Source organism: Pseudopipra pipra, chromosome 19, assembly GCF_036250125.1.
Source record: "Pseudopipra pipra isolate bDixPip1 chromosome 19, bDixPip1.hap1, whole genome shotgun sequence".
Taxonomy (NCBI): Eukaryota; Metazoa; Chordata; class Aves; order Passeriformes; family Pipridae; genus Pseudopipra; species Pseudopipra pipra.
Genome location: NC_087567.1, coordinates 5,652,078 through 5,672,553, shown reverse-complemented (window position 1 = coordinate 5,672,553; position 20,476 = coordinate 5,652,078). Strand labels below are relative to the sequence as shown.

The following is a 20,476-nucleotide window of genomic DNA, read 5'->3' as shown; positions in this document are numbered from 1 at the left end:
TCAGTAGCTCCCTGATTTATAGGGCATTATTTCAATCCTTACTTTAATCATCTAGTGATGCTGTTTTGATTGTGGGAGTTCTATATACAGGTGGGTACTAACATTCATAAATAATGGTTAGTTCCTGTCCTGTGGCTTCTTCTTGGTTTCTACACTCCAATCTCACTGCTGACTTTGCAGCAATTAGAGCAGGTTACTCAGAACTCAGTAGATTGGCTCTGATATACTGACTCACTACATGGCCTTGAGAAAATCTCTTTGTTATTTGATTATCCTTTGTAAATGAGGGAATTAGTAATTGCTGCCTTTGTCAAGGAATGGGGAGAGTAAATTCCCTACAGGTTATACAGCTCCTTTTATAGGAGGCCTTGTTGACAAGCAGTAATTATAGCTGGAGCTGTGGGCTGTAATCACCCAAAACACAGGAGTGCAACTACACAGTGTGATCCAGCCAGCTTTATAGAATGAAATCCTGATAAAGGAACAGTGTTTTGCAAAATTCCTTTGGTATAATGTAGTATTTTTAATTAGGGATGCTGTGCTCCTGAAAATATTGCTGCATTTGATATTATACTACTTAAAGGGAAAGTAACATTCTGTGGCACTTTGGTCATTCCAACGTGGTTATTTCTTGTGCTGTCTTATGGAGTTACATCTTCTAGTCCTTCCTTAGCCAGCTGAACACTGAGTGCCTAATTCAATTAAAATATCTGCTCCAGGCATGACTTTTGCTGATTATTAACAAGAAATGTGTTGAAACCAGCACTTCAAAGATACTGCAATACAGGTGTAGTGTCAGTTCTGTAACTGTTTCTGTAAAGATGCTGACTCGTGTTAGATGTAAATACTACAAGTCTACAGCATCTTTACCTTCTGAGCCACTGACACCTTTTTTTTTGGTAATGGCTTGTACTGAGCACAGATGGAAACTTAACTCCCTCAGCTAATTATAATGCACCCATCAACTTTATGCCTAGCAATGAAGGAAGCTCTGCTTAGTTCAAGAGAGCTGAATGAATAACACACAATTCATGCAGGGAAGATAATTTTGGAGCAGCATTAATGGACTAAAGAGCAGCACAGTGTATCTGTGATGGCAGTAATAATGTAAGGAACATTAGATGAGTGGTAGCCATTTGCCAAATAAGGTTTCTCTTTGCTTCTATACTTACAAACAGGCGCTTGTAGAATATTTTTTCCTCTGAGGAGTATCTAGGTATTCTTGTTCCTAAATGTCTTGTGCCCCACTGCAGTTTTACAGCTTTGAGTAATGTTGCCTGTGCTTTTATCCCTTGCAGAGCCTGCCCTCAGTGAAGATCTGCAGCAATCCTCGGCCGTGTCCAGCCCCACACAGCCAGGGCCAGTGATGTACATGCCGTCGGCAGCTGGGGATTCTGTTCCAGTCAGCCCTTCCAGTCCACATGCCCCAGACCTTAGCAATGTATGTAGCCCTGGGGAGAAGCCTTGTCTGTAGTCTGGGTTTCTCTGAGTCACTGTTCCTTCTCCCAAGAAGACAAATCCAAAAACCCAAAGGATATGAGATTTTTCTTCTAGTTCTCAGCTCCCCGCTCTTTAGAGGGATCTGGTTGTTTTTTGGGGTTTTTTTGGAGCATACATTCAGTGGCTTTAGTATTGTCCTCTCACCTCCAAAGATTCTAAGCCTTCCTTTCTGTGCAGAGTTTGTTGATGTACTTTCAGGAAAGTGGAATATATCCGCACATGAAGCCCAACTCCTTCCTGTCTGGAGGTACATATTGGGCTTAGTTTCCAAGTCCTTTAATTAAGGGCTGTGAGCCAACAACCTCTAAAGTACATAACTACAATTGAGTTTGTTTACATATGTAATCTCAGAGGCTTAGCCTGTGCATATTGTGTGTTGCATTATAGGATATCCTTAGTTCCCTCCCTCTCCTACTGCTGGGGATAGCTAAACTCTGAAATATGTTTAAATGATGCCCCAGACTGTTGGTAATACTTTATTTTAGTTGTCCATACAAGAAGGGAGATGTTTAAATGCTGAACAGATACTCACAGTAAGATAAGAGGCCCATGGAATGCAAGTCTGCATTTTTACTTAGGTTTTTTTCTGTTTGTTAAGTCTTTCTTGTTTGCACTACTCTTGATAAGGTGTGTAACCTTTTCAAATGGTTGGTAGAGGTTTTGAGGACATAAAATGACACGAGTTTAACTCATTTGAAACTGGTCAGAATGGGGTGAACTCATTTAGGACCTCTGTTTTATCTTATTCCCTCTCTTTCAAAAGAGAAGCTGAGTTTGATTTTATTGGTGCCAAAGCCAACATAACAGTTCATAGTTGTCCTGAATTTGATTGCAGCTAGAATTCCAAACAGATCTTGAAAAGTCTGGATGTAATATTGTCTCTTACTAAATAACACTGTGGAAAGAAGTAAAAACCAAACCCCCTTCATCTTATGAACATATCATCTAAAATCTCTGAAAGCTGCAGAGAAGTTGAAGATGTCTCCTACGTATTAGACCGTTTAGGTCTTTTCTATCTCAGGCTCTTAGTCTTTTAAACAGTCTTTCCTAATCCTTGGATATGTGCCAAATGGCAACACATGTCTGTCTGTGACTTCATCACTCCACAGGGCATCTGCATGTAGCTTGCAAACAAATATGGCTTTGCTGGTGATCATTTTACATGATGAATTAATCAGAGAAAAAAGGTCCCTGTAGCCGCCAGCCTCACGTGGCCTGTTCTGTTTTGTATTTGTACTGTAGGTGTGGAATAAATCAGGAACTCTGCCAACTAGCCCCACCTCCACCACAGTGAGTAGTATCTTTGCAACTGTAGGGAAGCGTGGACAGCAGAATGTCTGGATAAAAATAAACCCAAAACATTGTAGGCTGCTCCTTTTTTTTCTTTTTTTCTTCCCCTAATGCCAACCCAGACTGTGCCACATTTGAATCTGTGATGTCTGGAGCACAGTCATGCTTGTCAGTGCAGGTGAATAGTTTTTTGTCCCAGAGAAATGGGATATTTGCATTGATCCAGGTGGACACATTCTCTAAAGCTCATCTTACTGCTGTCTGTGGCTTCATCTACAGTGCAAAACTAGCCTTATTGCATGTGATTGTGGTCCCTGGTATTAGTCCAAAGAATGGAACTGTTGGAAATCATTGAGGTTTTTTTAATGCAGCTGTTGATACAGCTTTAATGTCTGCATTAAAGCTTTCAGATTTCCAACTGGAAAGCAAAAAATACAATATTACACAATAGCTCAGATATATTTGGTTGTTCTGACTGCCAAAGCACCTTTCCAGGTTCCACACTACTACCCAGAGTCAGACAGGATCCACTGTAGCCTAAGGAAAGAGAATAGAGTTATAGTCAGGTTGGAAACTTGGATCAGTCACATCTGAGGCTTCAAAAAGGATAAATGTCACTAGAGCTGTAGGTTGGATTTTACAAGACTGCACTCTGAAGGAGCGACAGTAAAACCATAATTGTGGGAGTGTAAAAATCCAGTGGAGCTTTTCCCTGTTTTTTTAATTACTGTTTACTGAAAGCTTGTGTAGTTTTGTTGACTGTCAGTGTAATCGGTCTGCAAACAGTGAAGTGAATTGAGCCCTTCCATGGGGTACCTCTCCCCTTCATGTCATTGCTCCTGGCTGGCTGTACTTTCCTGACACTTGTTCCTTCTGTTAGATTCTTTGTAGGAACAGCAGTCTTGGAAGCCCATCTAATATATGTGGGTCTCCTCCCGGTGCCATTGGAAAGCCCCACAGCTTGGAGACCATTGGTTTTCCTCCAGACTCAGTAACAGCAGCCGGCAGCTACAAGAAGGCACCGGGGTTTGAGCGAGAAGATCAGGTGGGGGCCGAGTATTTGAAGAGTTTCAAATGCCAGGTTAGTAGGGAATATTGGCTGGAAGAGCTGGGGGGATGAGGAAGAAGGAGAGATTGCCCAGTCTAGCTCGATTGTGTTTTTATTTTTGATGGAACAGAAGTGGGAAAGCACTGTTCTCCTGTGCATTTCCAGATCTCTGCTGTTGCTTTCAGCCTCCCTTCCAGCCCCTTTCATCTTACATCCATTCTTGTCTGCCTTGCTGCCATCACACGCCCTGTTTTGTGGAAGTGGAGCTGCTGCTTGTTTTCCCAACCCCTCACAACTCCTGTCCTGTGTTGACCCTTGGTAGCTTCTCACATCACTTCTTGGTCTTTCTTTTTCCATATTTAGTTCCTTGCCAAGAGTTGCTGTTTCTTTTGCTGTATTGTCTCATTGTCTCATCCTTCCTTCTCTGTTCACACTCCAGACTCTTACCTTAACCTCTATGACTTGGTTTGTCTTCTGTTTTCACTGTTCATTTCTCTGGTGTATTAAAAATGTCATGTTAGTTGTGTCTTTCCTCTCTGGCCCTATCATTCTGATCCTTGACTCTCTCCTGTGGCTTCTGTATTAAATTTCAATTCCTCATTCTCATTTGAAGAATCCTCTGAATCTTACCCAATCCGTATCTTTTAATGACATTCCCTCTTATCCCTTTTGGATATCCCAGTCTTGCCTTGCTGCTTCCCCAGTCTTCTTCCTGGTGTCATGCCTTATTCATAGTGCTCCCTAGGCCTGCAACAGTCTCTTCCATCTCTTTGCCACACATGAGCTTCTCCACAGTCAGCTTCTTAGTGTGAATTTGCTTTCTTGATGTTACAATGAATAGTTTCTCTGCACCATCCCTTCCAACCTGAGCCCAACCCAGAGCTCCAGTCTCAGGTTTTATGTCTCACTGGGTTTGTAATTGTAATAGAACAACATCTTGATTTAGGGGGAAGGGAATAGCTACTTCCATGAGGAGGTGCCTGCAAAAATATCTCCCAAGTTCTTTTGAAAAAAAAATATAAAAAGGAATAAGAATACCAGGTCTGTGTTGCCTGAGAACAGAGATGACAAGAAGTGCTGCTTTCAGCCTGGCTACGTTTAAGCTCTTGTCTGTGCCATTAAAGAAGTCAGCCTTAATGAGTCTGTACTGCTGCTTCTGTATTGCACTGCTGTGAGAAAACAGTGGAAATATCCCGTCCAGACAAGGTCTTGCATAAAGTAGTTGAATTTAGAAGCAGACTCCATGGGGTTTGTTTTATTTATTTTTACAGCTTTGGGAAAATATGACCAAGCTTTGCAGTAGGACCAAGTCTTGAACACTGTTTAGTCTAATTAAAATGATGCAGTGACAAATCCAGATTAAGCTATATGCATGTGTGCTCTCTTATAAATGCTTCCATTGTCTGGCTTAACGGGGATGTGGCTTAGGAAACTGCAAATTGATGCAACACGTCTTTGGGGGTAAAGAGCAGACCATGCTGTGATCCTGGCACTTCTCATGGGCACAGCAGCTTGTAACAGTTGTTTAGAAACAAAAGAAAAAGCATGTCCTCGTTCTCTGTGGCCTCTGCTGCAAAGGAGGAGTGAACCCAGAGCTGAAGGACTGAGAGAACCCCTGTCTGCTGCCAGCAGAGGCAGAGTGCCAGGGAGGCCCTGCTTTGGAGAAAATGGGCAGCAAGCCTAAGCCAAGGAGAAAAGGGGTTGGAGCATGAATAGGACTTTTAAAAGGAGGGCCAGAGGATGAGCATTTATATCTGAAGTTGAATCTGTGCTACAAAGATGCTTTATTCACATAGCTTCTTAATTATGTGGCTTTAATTAAGCAAAACCTGTGTTAAATGACTGGAATAAATAGCTATTAAGGTATAGACAGAAGTAATCACAATTGCCTTATGCTAGGCTCTACAGACAAAATTAGGTGTCTCATAAATGTCCTGATTTAATTTTATTTTAATCTGTAATTACTTACTTTTTAAATTCTTCTGTAATTCCCTTTGGCTGCAGTGGGCACCAGAGATTCTCATGTACCCTGTAAATTGGACCACTAATTAGGCATTTAACTTTGTCAACTCCTATATAAAAACGTTGGAGTCGCTCTGGCTCAGCTCTGCAATGGGCTTGTCATTTTTCCTCTGTAGAATTAGTACAAATAGTTTCTATCTTATTAGAATGAAAAATACACCTTCTGTCTTAATAGATTCCACATAGTTTGTGGTAAGGCTGAGCCAGCAGTTAAAGCTAAAAATACTTTTCCCCAGTCCCAAAAGATTTAGCAAGCTGGAAAAATGCTGGCTGCACTGGAAGGACTTGAATGCCACGACCAGGAGGTGTTCCCAAGTCCTGACACACAGCACAGTAGGTTTGTTCCATGCTGGTCAGAAAACATTTAGTTTCACTCATAATTTATGTCCCTTGTCCTCTTCCCTGACTGCAGCAGAGTGAGCTGGAGAATTTCAGCCTGTCCTTTGAATTTTTGTCTCGATGTATGCCCTTTCTAATGTTATTCAGAGCTAAAGGAGACTGGCTTAGTGGTGACATTTGGTTTGCTCATGTTTCATGAATTCAAGGCAGTGGAAATTGGGACTAACATGGAAATGGGTTCACTTTTCCCCTCCTTAAAGGAAAAAAAACCCTTCCAGTACAACTAAACTGCAGCAGAGCAAACTCCCTACGTTGGCAGGAAGCCTCTCAGTGGGGGCACGGCTGTGTAAGTGCCTTCCCTTCAGCTGTGACGTCTGTGATAGCACATTTTGTGTTCAGAGGAGCGTCAGGGGGGGCAGGGATGTGTTGGATAATGTAGCAGGCGTGTTATCAGACACACACAGATGCACTCACGTAACGCAGCTCCCGCTCACAAAGGAGAACAAGCCCGTGGTGGGTTCAGTGGCAGTTCTGCTGTGTGTAAACACACTGCATGTTGTTCAGGGAAGCGTGAGAGAGTGGTACCCACTGCAGAAGGATCTTTGTGTCCATATCTCAACTGCCTGGCTGCCAGGCTTTGACCTCCCCATCTGCCCACAGGCGTACAGCTGAGCAGGGAAAATGATTTAATGAAGTAAAACCAAGGGATGAATTCTTCCGCTGCTCTTTCGCCTGTCTGGTTATGTCATCCCTCTCCAGCAATCATTTATCTTTGTCATGAGACTGTTTAAGCCAAGAAGTCAAGGCATATCACTTCAGGTCAGCGGGGTGTCTCTTGTGCTGCTGTTGCACATCTCCCTGCAGAGATGGTGCCTTGCCTGCATTGGGGATAAAAACCATCGTGTGCACTTTATGCCTGGAATATGTCTGTGTTTCAGACTGGGGAGGCTGGAGAGGGAGTAAACAAGCAGCACTGACTCTCAGTACTTTTTTTGCTCCCTCTCTGCGCCCAGAGGCTGTGATTGATCTCCCTGTGCCGTGTCACAGCACGGGAGGAAGGGAGCAAGGTCTGCAGACAGACCGTTAACACTGACAGGCTCCTGAGGCCACTTCCTTCCCAACTGAGTTCCATCAGAATTGACTGATGTTGCAAGGCAAGAGAATTGATATCCATTAAGGATATAGTGCTGGAAGGTCCTTAAGCTGAATTTTTAGGCTGGGTAGTGGAATTCTAAGTCAATGTTGGCATTGTGAACTTTTGCAATTCCAGACAGTCTTAACCTCACTTATGTTTTATAGCTTTGAGCTCTCATGGTAATGGATGGGGGAAGGATTTTTTATAAAATCAGTTTTAATGATGTTTTTTTGAAAGTTGTTTAGTTATCTCTGTATTTTACTTTGCAGTCCTAGCTGGGAGCTGGAAGGGTTTGAGCAAAAATGTAATATGCAGACTTTATTTTCCCCAAACTGAAAAATATTTACATAATTTAAAAATGTAGTATGCCTCCCACCATTTCTGGCCCTTTCTGGTTTTTAGATGCTAGTAGGGCTGATGAGTTAGTTATAGCAAGGCAAAATAATTCATTTTTGATCTTGGTTCTTAGGATGTGCTTTGTGGTAGCAGGGGACTTAGAGCAGCACTGAAGGCAAATGTCATTGTGACAAGTCTTTACATAACTCTAAGGGTGATATCTTGGTGTACAGAAAGCATAAATTACTTGGAGTGTTTTCAGTTTGCTGTGCTTTCCCTCTCTCCAAATTCTCTAGTGCCTTGAGCAGACCGAGAGAGGAGTGGGCTGTGTTTCCCATTTCAAATTTTGCTAAATAATCCCTCTGCTTATCTTTTGTTTTGTTTCTTTACTGCAGCAAGCAAAAATGAAGTCCCACTCACTGGAACACAGGAGCCAGGAGCAACCTTTGTTACAGCCCAAACAGGTATGGTACTGCCAGCAGGGCTCTGAACCCAGCTCAGTGCTTCCACCATCACTGAGAAATCTCTGTGGATCCAGACAGCTCTGCAGGGAGTAAATAACAGTCCAGACACCATTAGGGATGCTCAGCTGGAGGGATTACTTTATGAGGATGGGATGATTTGCTGGAGGTGTTATTTGTCAGTAGTTAGACCTGAATGAATTCAGGATGGATTCATAGGGCTGGACTGTGCTGGAGAGAGTCTTCAAATTACAGAAAATTGAGCTGGAATGGATCTCTGGAGTCATCTGAGTTCAAGGATTTGGCAAAGGGAATTTAATATCAGGTTCTAAGTCGTGTGCTGAACTGAGTGAGTGATTGTGTGGCCCATGGCTGTGATTGCATGCAACCTGTGAGTCACAGGAGTTAATTCTGGGGCAGCCTGAAAGATGTTTAGAATACTGGGGGAGGGACATGGAATGGAGACCAGTCGACAGAAATTAAAGAAAAGCTGTTAATCTCTCCCCACCCCCCGCCCAGTAGTAGCAGTAGCCATCTGTCAGGTTGGAAGCAGGCAGGAAGCAGGTTTGCTGCTGATCTGTGGCTCGTTGCTGCGTGTTTCTGAAGGGGTTCTTCTGTAAAGATGTTTTATGTCCTTCCTCTTTCCCTTCTCAAACTCTTGTTTCAGGACATTCTGGGTATTCTCCCAGTGGGGAGCCCGCTGACATCCAGCATCTCCTCTAGTATCACCTCCAGTCTGGCTGCAACACCCCCGAGCCCTGCTGGCACCAGCAGCATTCCAGGCATGAATGCCAATGCCCTTCCCTTCTACCCAACCAGTGACACCGTTGAGTCTGTCATAGGTAACTTTGCTTTTTTTTATTCGTGCTGGTAGGGCTTCCTCAGACATGGATTGCCAGGTATGAGAGCTGGAATATCATGGGTGTTCCAGTGACCTCCAGTTTTCCGTCTCTGTCAGTGCTGGCAGATTCCTGAGGCTTGTTCTGTGACTGTGACACATCTGATGTTTTCTGCAGGTCATTATGGATGAAATTCACCCACGGGACCAACTGAAGGCCTCTGAGCCACTTACTCAGAATGTCACATGGTTGTAAAGGGCCTTAGTTTTAGGTTTGTCAAAGTGACAAAGAGGTCTTGGACTAGGCAGGAAATCACAGGGGCATTTTTCCACAGTTACAATCCCTTATGTTCTAAATGACAGTTTTATAGCCAGGGCTGCCTCCAGGTGGATTGTAAGGACTTGCCCTTCACAGAGTGTAGGACAGAGGCTGAAAGAAAAAGGAAAACATTAGAATCCAGAGAGTGGAGTCACTCTTAGATAGGTACAGGCTTTTTGGTCACCTCTTTTTCTTTTTTTCTTTTTTTCATTTTTTTTTAAATTAAATATAACATTTCTGAGGTGATCTCACTAATTTGATAAAAATAATAATAGAAATGAGTGGGCATGTGTGGGATGGAATTATATTGATCATCATTAGTGATGAGGCATGTTCAAACAGATATAACACTTGCAGGCATTAATAAGCTTTATTTTACCCTATCTTTGAACCTCAGAGATGTTTTTCAGTGTTCCCTTCTACTTTTTGGGAAGGTAGGGACAAAGCACAAGCCAGACCCAGACATTCCATAAGCCAGTGTTCCTGCATATTAGAGACAGCTTTAGGAGAGCAGTTTGGGGAAGGCTTATGGGATCTGCTGTTATTTCATTGGATTTTTGTTTTCATAAAACATTTGGGAATACTTTGAGACAAAAAGAAATCAGATCAGGTAAAAGAACCTGAATTGAAAAGCTGCCCATGACTCTTCTGCCAAACAGTCTCAGAACAGGGCGTAGAGTAGGGCCCTGACAAATAGAGAGTGCAGGCTCCTCTGCATGTAGGCTCTTTGGGCCATCCTATCTCTTGAAGTTGTTGGTCCTTTATAACATAATTGGTACCTCTGTGTCTGGCAGAGTCTGCCTTGGATGACCTGGACCTGAATGAATTCGGAGTGGCTGCCCTGGAGAAGACATTTGACAGCAGCACAGTGCCCCACACGAGTGGCATCATGATAGGTACATGAAAGCAACAGAGCTTTCTTTATCTTCTGCCAAGCAGTGTTGCCCAGTCACCTCAGTGGAGCCAGCCCAACCAAGCTCTAAAACCAGTCCCAAAATAACATTGGTTAAAGCAGCAATTATAACAAACTCTGGCAACCCCTGAGCATCTTTGAAGTGAGAGCTTGCCCTTACTGACTAGCAGAGCTGAGCTGTTGCCATTGGGCCCAGATGTCTTGGGGATGTTTCTTGAGACTGAATGGGACTTGCTTGATTTTTTTTCTTTTTTTCCTTTTTTTTTTTCTTTTTTTTCCTTTTTTTTTTTTTTTTTGAGTGTGTAAGTGGACTCTAGAAGGCATCTGATAAATTTAAAAACCAAAGCATAACAATTTGCATCTTAAGCAGAAAGTTCTCCCTAGCTGTAAGAGGAAACTCACTGACCTGGTAATGCCATCCATCTGTCACAGAGTGTCGTCATGGTCTGCTGATCTGATTCCTGTACTGTCTGTCTCATTTTGATACGTGGAGGTAGGCTAAGGCCTCTTCTGCCTGTCTCTGATGGGTGTCCAGGGAAAAACGAAACGTCTCGTAACTTTTTGGAAGTGGTTGTAGTTTCTGGCCACCCTTGCTGTGTAAAGCAAGTGTTTGAACGGGAGCAAACTCTGCTTGTCTGAAGGTTTCCAAGGAAACTGCACTGCCTGGAGCTGTAGAGGTAGGAAGGGAGCTGTGGAAAGAGCCCTAAAGAATATCACTTCCACTTCCCTGCCAAAGGTTAGAGCCTGGTTGTAGAGTTTACTGTACCTGTCTGCTGCCAGCCCTGCTTCTGCTGCTCCCCATCTGCAGTGCCTTAGGGATCCTTCTGTTCCCATCAGGGCTGGTGTTACCTAGTGATCTTCTGAGAAGGGAGCAGGGCTGAGACCTCCCTTAATCTGTGTGGCAGGCAGACAAACCCCCAGGGTAAGGGAAGTTGATGTCTTTTGAGCTTAGGCTTTCCTTTATTTGGTTTTTTTATTACTGATAGATCCAGGCACTCAGGTATATCTGAACTACCTAAAGCTAGGCACTGATTTTTAGTGGTTAAGATCATGACTTCACCTGGCATGACAGTCTTCTCATTACAGGTTGTTTGGAAGCATTAGAGGCAGAGACACATGCTTTAGCAGTGAATTTTTCGTGACAGAGTGTTCTACCAAATTCATCTTCTCTAGGCTGACAGGGACTGAACTCTGCTCAGGAAACCTTCTGTTGCTTTGGCCAGTAAAAGAATGGTCCATTGGATCCTGGAGGGTCTTAACCTACATGGGTCATGGGATGGCAGCTTCAGTGCTCCTCTTAAAGGCCCCTCTAAAAGAGGGGAATAAAACATGAGGAGAAGTGGAGGGAATCCCGAGGGGCTTAGGGAGGAGAAAGGGAACCTACCGCCTTCTGCTCTGAACTCCTGCCCTGTGCCCACACCTCATGGTCATACATAGCCATCCTCTCTGTGTGTTCTTTGTCCAGGTGGGAGTTTGCTGCAAAGTTCTGCTCCTGTAAATATCCCCGGGTCCCTTGGAAGCTCTGCCTCCTTTCACTCTGCCTCTCCTTCTCCACCGGTCAGCCTCTCATCGCATTTCCTCCATCAGCCCCAGGGACACTTAAGCCAATCAGAAAACACGTTCCTGGGGACATCAGCTTCTCATGGATCATTAGGTAAATGCACAGTGTGTGTGTCCCCATGTACATGCCTGTCTGTGCCATGTAAGTATTTTCTTTTAAGTTAGCTTTATTTTAATGTGTTATTTCACTGCTGTCATTTGTATCTCTTCTTCCCATGAGAACAGCAATGGTACTAGGAGCTGCTTTACGAAAAATCAGCTAGTACCTTGTGAGCAAGGGAGCAATTCCCTCTACTTTCTGTGTTTCCAGGCTGAGAGAAAGGGGCAGATAGGTTAATTGACTTGCTCTGATGATGCCTTTCAGGGAAAAGATCTCTGCCTTTTCCTGACAGCAGTTCTGTGCTGAGACTTCATATAAAACTCAGAGCTGGGTCCTCAGCTTTGCTTAGTTAAGGTGGGGATTGCAGTTTGCCTTTGGGGCTGCTTGTAGGTCAGGTTGGCTCTGGAAGCTCTAGAGCAGGCTTAGGGCATTGTAATTTTTCTGTTTGATGCTCTGCACCAGTTTTGCAGTGTGGACTTTGCAAAAAGTTAATTTTCCAGCTTTGTCCCCTTGGCTCCTTCCCCCCCTTGAGAATCTCTTTCCTGTATGAGGGAGTGAAGGGAGGAGAACCTGCTTTGGAGCTTCAGCTGTATCAGGAAGAACTGGGAACTGAGGGGACAAACTATTTTGTTATCAAGACACAGGGTTGCCATGAGAAATAAAACTGTTTGGGCTCCAGGCTACAGTGACACCAGTTCCGCTCATTTCTGTTAATAACAGTAAATATTAATTCTCTCTATTGATGCTAGACATAAATGCCTCTTCAAATTTGAGATACACTTTAATCTTTAATATTCAACTTAACCTAATAAAACGATTACATGCTTTTGTAATCTGTTTCAGCATGCACTTATCTGTGTAACTGCATCCCGTGTTTGCACAGCCCAAACCCATGTTTCCATGCTTGTCATTGCTGTTTGTTTGGCTTTAGCAGCTTTTACAATTACTGTAGTAAGAGACATCAGAGGGCATCTCAGCTATTAATTAGGGTTGAGGCTGGCTGTTTGTCCCCGTTTTAGTAAGGAAAAGAAAAATTGCTGATAAGGCCTGTTTTTAATTTCAGAAGAAATAAGAGTTATATTTTATCTTGACTATGTATTTATGCAAATGAAAAGGAAAAAAAATGCAGGATATTCACAAATGCATTTTAATAATTTATTTATAAGAAAAAGGTTAGATATTTTCCTGAAATACCAGTTGGTGAGGTTTTGAGAAGATATATAAATAGTTACCTAGCAGTTGGCAGTCTGGAATCTGTCTGTTCCATGTAAATTACTGAATGCACATAAGAGTGTGTAGTTATTATTTTTTTTTGTATTGCAATTGAGTGAAAAATACCTAGTCCTGGGCTGGTTTCCACTGTGCTGATGCAAAATGCACAGAGAAGGCATTCCTGACCAAAGAGGCTTGAGACTTCAGATGTGAAATGAGAACAGCAGGTGGAAAGAGAGAGTAAAAACAAATTGCAAGATCAGCTTGATCAGCATTATGGCTTGCCAGCATCCCATTTAGTGCTAGATTCACATTCAAGAAAACTGAAGTTTAAAAAACAGAATGTGAGTCGGGGTTCCATTAAAACTTCTTGCTTTCGACTGAGCACCCTTCAGAGCAGCTGAAATGATCTCTGGTAAGTGGCCTGAGCCAGCAAAGATCCTTTGCTGCTCTGCTAAATGAGTTGTTAATGTGCCTTGAACCCTTGGTGAAGACAAGTTACTATTTTTCAACTGCATTTTTGTAACTATTTGTGTCTTGGCTGGTACTAAATGGGAAGTCGGTGGTGGTGGGTTAGACCTTGGTGAGAGGCCATTGGCTCCAGGGCTTACTTGCAGACACAGTTCAGCTGCTCTAAGATCAGAATTATCACTTCCAACTTAATTTAGGAATGTTCAGAGCCAGTGGTGAGCACCATAGCATGAAAATGATTCCCACATCAGACTGGAGCAAACTGTGTGGGTAAGAGTCCACACTCTGTCTCAATATTACCTTTTCCTACTAGTTCTCCCCTGAGTACAAGGTGTGGGTAATTCATTTAAGTGAAAATATTTTTGTTATTAAAAGAGTACAAACATTGGACTCAGTGGAAAAATAGCTAGTTTTGTCTACTCCTGTTTTCCCACTGCTTTGTCTCCTAAACCTTGAATTTCTTCCTGAAAAGGGCATTTATTTGAACAAGCTAAAATAGGGAGGTGGTTAGTCAGTCTTCTCTGATGCTGTTCACTAGCTCTGTGCTAGAACTCTGCTGAGGATGAAGCTGATGTAGATACTGTTGTGTCTCTACCTTCTTATAAACAGGATTTTCCAGTTAGTTCCGTTTTTTGCACGTGGAAACAGTGATGACTTGGAGCATTTTCATGCCACTGTTTGCAAGTGAGACTCCTTTTCTAAGCCCCAGACTGAGGAGCCAAAAGCAGAAGTTTCTTAGGGTGCAGTGTGAGAGGAAGCACCACCTGGGCTGTGTGAACCAACTGTGGTGGCTGTGCTGCATGGAAAAGTGGGAATGTAGTAGCAGGTCAGGGGTTCTCCTGTGAGAAGGGGGATTCCAGCTGATCGTCAGCTCTGCTGTAAAATCGATGCTTCTAAAAGCAGTCTGATTCAAGAGTTGCCTCCACTCAGTATCGTGGGTCCTCCACTAAAGATGAGGCTTAATGGTGTGAAATTTCCCTATAAAGTTCCTCTGTGATGGACTCCGGGGTCCTGGGGATGAAACTGATTCTTAAGATGAACTTTTTATCCTGTTGACACGTTTTTGAATCCTGGATTTCACAGGGGTAGGGAGGAAATGGGGAAGTTGCCAGCACCTGTGACATAACCCTCTCTATTTCCCTGTGAAACAGGTTTAAATGGGATGAACAGCAGCATATGGGAACACTTTGCTTCGGGGAGTTTTTCGCCCAGTACCTCACCTGCATTTCTGTCAGGTCCAGGTGCTGCGGAGCTGGCACGGCTACGACAAGAACTGGATGAGGCCAACGGCACAATAAAGCAGTGGGAAGAGTCTTGGAAACAAGCCAAACAGGTACTTGGGCAACTCCTGGGAACAGGGATTAGGGAGTATAGAGTAGGAGGGTGTCAGCCTTTCAACAGGAGTCCTCCAGACACTGCGGTGATGGATAGAGCTGTAGGTTTTACAGATTCTCTTCAGCATTCTTCTTCTTTCCCATCCCTTGGAAAGGGGGGCTGAATCACCGTGCCTGGTGTGGTTCAGGTGCTGGCAGTGCAAGGCCAGGTGTCATAACAGATGCACTGAGACACTTGACAGTGTCTCAGACACTTGACAGTGTCTCAGACCTGCCAGTTGACTTTGATCCATGGTAATTTGCCAGCATGCAAAGTTCATCCACTGAACAGTGTGAGCCAGATGTGTAGAACCACAGCCCAACCAGATGGGATGTCTGGAATGAGCAGAGCCTTGAAGCAAAGCTCCAGACATGTTTCAGAATTTGGGACCAGGGCAGATTGGACAGAACTGGTGAGAAGTGTATGGAAGTGGATTCTTTTGCCTGGAATTCTCTTGGGAGACTGAGTTTTCAGGGTGCTTCTTTTACCCTCTTTGTTGGAACTCGTAGGCTTGTGATGCTTGGAAAAAGGAGGCAGAGGAAGCAAATGATCGCGCCAACACAGCTAACATGGAATGTGAACTGGCCCGGGAGCAGAGGGAAGCCTTGGAGCTGCAAGTGAAGAAACTGCAGGAGGAGCTGGAGAGGATCCACACAGGCCAGGACCCACAATTCCTGCGCTCCTTCTCTGACCTGGAGACGCTCTCGCTCTCGTCGCTTTACACCCTTCAGAAACAACTGCGGGCAAACCTGGAGAAGGTCGACAAGGTGAGTGCCAGGGGTTTGCAGGGCTCTGCTCCCTGTGCTCCTACAGATCTCAGCTTTTCCCCTTTTCTTTAATGTAGCCAGAAATCAGGAGCCCTTCAGAGCACTTCCAGGTTATGTAACCGCAGTGAGTTTTAGCCAGCTTGCAGGAAAATGCCTCCACCTTTATGCCTGATGTACAGAGTTTGAGTCAATCAAAGCTGCTCTGCTGACCCCAAACCTCCTAAAAGGCATCGTGCCGTGCTTCTTCGCTTTTGCTTCAGGAGATGGGCAGCTGCAAGTCCTTCCCTGCTGTCCCCCAAACCATGCAGCCCCCTTTGCTGACGCTGTGCCCTGTCCCCCTCTCTTGCAGGCGGTATTTCAGATGCAGTCAGTGAAATGCCTTAAGTGTCAGAAGGAGAACCGGGTGGTGTTACCGTGCCAACACGCAGTGCTGTGTGAAACCTGCGCCGAGGAGGGGGGCGAGTGCCCCATCTGCCATCCCAACAGGCCCCACTCTCTCCAGTCGTGACCTTCCAAGGACACTTGTTCTAATCATATCGTATAGAACTTTTTAACTTTATACATACGTACATATATATGTATGTGTATATATATATATGTATATATGTGTGTGTATGTGCGTGTGTGTGCATGTGTAGGGATATGCACACGCAGGCACATACACACATGAAACAAAAAATTAGTTGCAGAGCACTTTTTAATATTTTACATCCCGTATCTAAACTGCCCCTCACCCGTGCCCCACTAATTCTAACTCTTGATGAACTTTGAGAGCTGTTTTTAATACAGATCAAAGGGCCGTTTGCAAAGAGTCTGTGTTTCTCCTCTTTTCTATTTAGGTGATAACAAATTTTTTGACTATTTCCAGAAGGACTTAGAGTGGGCAAGAGGGGCTTCCATGTGCTTTCCAGAGGAAGAGTTGAGATCACGGGGAGGATCGAGGTGGATTGAAATGACTTGTTCATGCCTTCGGTCCCCCTGCTCTTTCACTGACCCAGCTTGGTTAAAGCCGTCCTCCCTGATGGAAGCTCTGCCTGGTGGGCCTCACGTTGCCCATCTCTGAATGTGCAGGAACTTTGTCTGTCATTTAAGCAGCAAAGTTCACTTTTTAAATTTTTTTACGCTCTTTGTATATTTGTATGAAAAGAAGAAAAGAGGGAAAAAAAAAATAATTCTATTGGACCTAGAGCAAGCCAAGCCCCAAAATTCAGTGACTGGTGTTCATTGCTGATACAGCCAACATGTTCCAGGTCTGAGCAGCCTTAAAAGTATTGCCCTTGGGTCAGCTAAAGCCCTTTATGAAGGAAATTTGGATGCAGAGGTTAGTTCTCTCCAGGCACCCCTTTGTCTGGTGGCTGTCTAGAGGTTTTTTACTGTTTCAGACCAGATCAGTTTTGTTTTAGCCACAGGGACCTGATTTGTAGTCACTGCTGAAGTGCATGAAACAGTTCCAGGTAGGCTGAGTTTTGTTAAACAGAGTTGATGTTGCCTGTGTCAGCAGCTCAAGGTTGGTTTGTGGACTGCTGGCTCCAGAAAGCCTCGTGTTAGAGGTGTGTGTGGTGACAGAAAGTCCAGCAGGACAGGGAAATGCCACCACCTTTTCCTGTCCAGCAGCTGAGCTTTCCCATGATTTTTTTTCCTTACCAGTGTGTCCGTTGGATTTTCACATCAGGTGGATTGCAGTAACCTGCTGGGATCTCAACCAAAAGGCCACTCAGTTGGACTAAACATTTTTATTTTGCACAGGGATGCTCCCGTGCTGCCCCTCCCTGACCTGGAAAAGCACTGGAACCTCCAGCAGCCCACTATTGTAGGAAAACTGAATTTTTACCAGAGCCTCTCAGAAAGCTTCATATTTAATACAAACACATAATTAGGTTTGCTTCCATAATTCCACCTTTCCTCTCCATGGAAGGGGTTAATATGCATTCCCAGATGATCTCTTAAGTGCAGCTCTGTGTAGTTCTTTTTTATGTTTTCCCATTAACTTGTTTTTGGGTTTTTTGGTAAAAATGCTTTTTTTTTTCCATGTGTATTTTATTGTAACTAGCATCATTTTTTTTTAATTTTTTTTAATGGAGAGACACTGTTGAGTGACTATTGTGGCTATGTTGTTTGGTTATAGCCTTTGAATGTCTGTGCCATGGGGCAGCACATCTGCCTTGGTCTGATCTTAAGGAAAGACCTTTTATTAAAATACGTGAACATTTCTCTTTTTTTTAGGAAAAATAAAAAATAAAAAAAAAATTTAAAAGTGGGGGGGGGAGGAGGAAAAAAAGCCCAATTAAGATAAAAAAATTTACTAAAAAGTTTTTTTTGTAACTAACTTAAATCATAGGAAATAAACTCTTGAATCAGGACTTTAATATTTATAAGCAGCAGAGCTGATCAGCCCGTTTTGGCTATGGTTTGTAACACTTTATGAGCGTGGGGGTTTTTCTGCTCCTCTGCCTCCCCGGGGGCTGCTCAGGGTGATGCTGCCTTTGGCCAACCCTCTGTTTTCAGATCTGTCCAGCACCAGCCCTGTGACTGCAACAATTCCCACAGGGGCTCTTCACTTGTCCCTTCAGCTGGAATTTGTCCCCTGGTGGCACCTCGGGGCTGTGTCCCTGGGAATTCCAGTCACGGGGTGATGCAGGGCTGGGGGGTTGAGGGGGAAGAGCTGTTTGCCCCCAGTTTCCATGGGGTGCATTTGCTTAGGCAGGGAGGGGGTACAAGGAAAATTCCAGGCCAGAGAAAATATGTTTTTCCCTTTTGAGTAAAACAGTTTCTCTGTTTTAAAATTTATACTGAAGGACCAAAGAATTCAAAATTTCACCTGTTTGTGGCCCTTAAATTTTGACTTTCCATTGCCACACTGCACTCATGGCAGAACAGCCTGAAGGAATTAGCACTCGACCCTTCCCTTGCCCCCACCCCAACCTCTTAACACTCTCTTTGCACAAGCACATAGACTGTTTCTCACTTTCCTCTGGTTCTTGAAGCAACACTTCCTAAATTTAGGTTTTTATTAATTTGTTTGCTGCTTTAAAAAAAAAAAGAAAAAGGAATATCTGAAATGTGAATTTATTTTCTTAAGCATCAGATGGAAAAGAGAACTTCATCTTTGCATATTTTGTGAATGTTCTGGGGGGCCACTTTTATGACAATTTCCAAACCAAATGAGGTGAGAGCAGGGGGAAGGGGCAGCATTCCTGACCCACTCCAGCAGTTTTTGCTGCCTGCCCTAGGCAGGAAGGACAAACCATAATCACAGCACTGCAGTTAAGGCTTAAGAGTCTGTGATCAGCTTCTGTATGGTGTGAAAAGAGCTGAAATAAACCTGGTGCTAATAAGTGCAGCCCCTGTCACGTACTGTCAGGCTTCCTTCTGAAGCAGGAACTCCCTTTACAGGACACACAGTAACACGTCAGAACTGAGGGGGCTTCAAAACGAAGTTTGGGTCCACGAGGCTCCCTGAGGAGCAGCCCAGCCCTGACCACGGCTGGGTCCTGCCTCCTCACACAGACTCCTTATTGGATAATGACATTTTCCTCCCCCGATTTTTGGGAGCTTCAGAAGTGTTGAACCTCTGTGACTAATGGTGCAGGTCAGGCACTTCTGAATTAAGAGCTGGGGGAAGGGAGTTGTGGTTGTGTTGTGAAACCACAGTATCCTAAAGGTCAATAAATTTTTACATTATTATGGAAAACCAGTCTAGAAGCAGCTGGCTTAGGACAACACTATGCTGGGTAGATGGAGAGCAAAAAGCAAGGCTGGAGCTGTAGATGAGAGCCAGGAGCTGAAGGATTTTATCATTTTGGGCTAACAGGAGCACTTTTAGCTCATCTCCAGCCTTAGATGCTGTAGCCATGTGCCAGCAGTGGCAAAGACCCGGTGACACAGGAGGGACCTGGGAAAGGTCTCGGAGCTGGAGCACATTTCCTTAAGCAGGTCCCCACCCCTGGGGGGGGTCAGTGCAGCTGATCCCCTGCTGAAGGGTTTTACACTTTCTGTACATCTCTGAAGCTGAACCTGAGCCACTTGCAAGGCTTGTGCAGCTGAGACAATGAAGAGAATTCCTTACCCTGGGAGGAAGCCCATAACACTGAATGGACTCAGTCATCCATTGCTGTTCCACCAGCCTCCAAACCTCCTCTCTTCCTCCTTTTCCCCCATCTGAGAAGGAAGAATATTACCAGTGTTTTCCTCCAGAGTTGTAATAATCCTTGGAGTGATGGCCAACAGCAAAATAGATGTTACTGATGTAAAACCTAGTATTTTAAAGGTGAAATATTCCTGCAAAGTAGTGACTGCATCGGAGAGATTTCTGGGGCTTCCCCACTCCGTAGCTTCCAATGTTAAAACAAAATAAATACAGTATACGTTTTAAAAAAAATAATAATAATACACACTGCAGTATTTCTGGTGGCAATTCTTGCCCAGTCCCTTCCCTGCTTTCCCCAGGAGGAAGGGCACTGGGCAGAAGCGCCCCTAGTCCGTGTAGAAGTTGGCAGAATGGTGATCAGTGGTGTAAAACGTGTTGTTGATTCCATGTATAGAACTGTGATTTCAGCTGTCGTTCTCTCGTACTCTGTAAATATGTGTTTTGGCTGTCGGAAACCTGGTTTAGACTCTTTTCTTGGCAGAGTGAATTTTGCATGTGGGGCTGGAAAGAACTCAATCTGTGTCACAGTTTCCAAGGGCAGGATGGATTTTTTTTTTTCTTTTTTTCTTTTTTTTTTTTTTTAGAGGACAATAAATTTTTATTTTTTTGCTAAGAAAAAAAAATTATAAACCAAAGCGGTGTGT

At 43.9% G+C, this 20,476-nt stretch overlaps 1 protein-coding gene across 11 annotated transcripts in view; it reads left to right on the top strand.

Annotated features, from left to right (window-relative positions):
- Positions 1-20,287, top strand: part of UNK (unk zinc finger) — a 46,134-nt gene extending 25,847 nt beyond the window's left edge. For 3 of the 11 annotated variants that reach the window (XM_064675846.1, XM_064675837.1, XM_064675840.1), the window contains exons 8-17: positions 1,299-1,441; positions 2,743-2,790; positions 3,671-3,871; positions 8,066-8,134; positions 8,799-8,973; positions 10,083-10,184; positions 11,667-11,855; positions 14,696-14,877; positions 15,428-15,685; positions 16,035-20,287. In XM_064675846.1, coding sequence (XP_064531916.1) covers positions 1,299-1,441; positions 2,743-2,790; positions 3,671-3,871; positions 8,066-8,134; positions 8,799-8,973; positions 10,083-10,184; positions 11,667-11,855; positions 14,696-14,877; positions 15,428-15,685; positions 16,035-16,193 — 1,526 coding nt within the window. In that variant the 3' untranslated portion in view covers positions 16,194-20,287. The remainder of the gene's footprint in view (positions 1-1,298; positions 1,442-2,742; positions 2,791-3,670; positions 3,872-8,065; positions 8,135-8,798; positions 8,974-10,082; positions 10,185-11,666; positions 11,856-14,695; positions 14,878-15,427; positions 15,686-16,034) is intronic. The other 8 variants (XM_064675839.1, XM_064675841.1, XM_064675844.1 and 5 more) reach the window with 8 other exon arrangements.
- Positions 20,288-20,476: the final 189 nt, after the last annotated feature.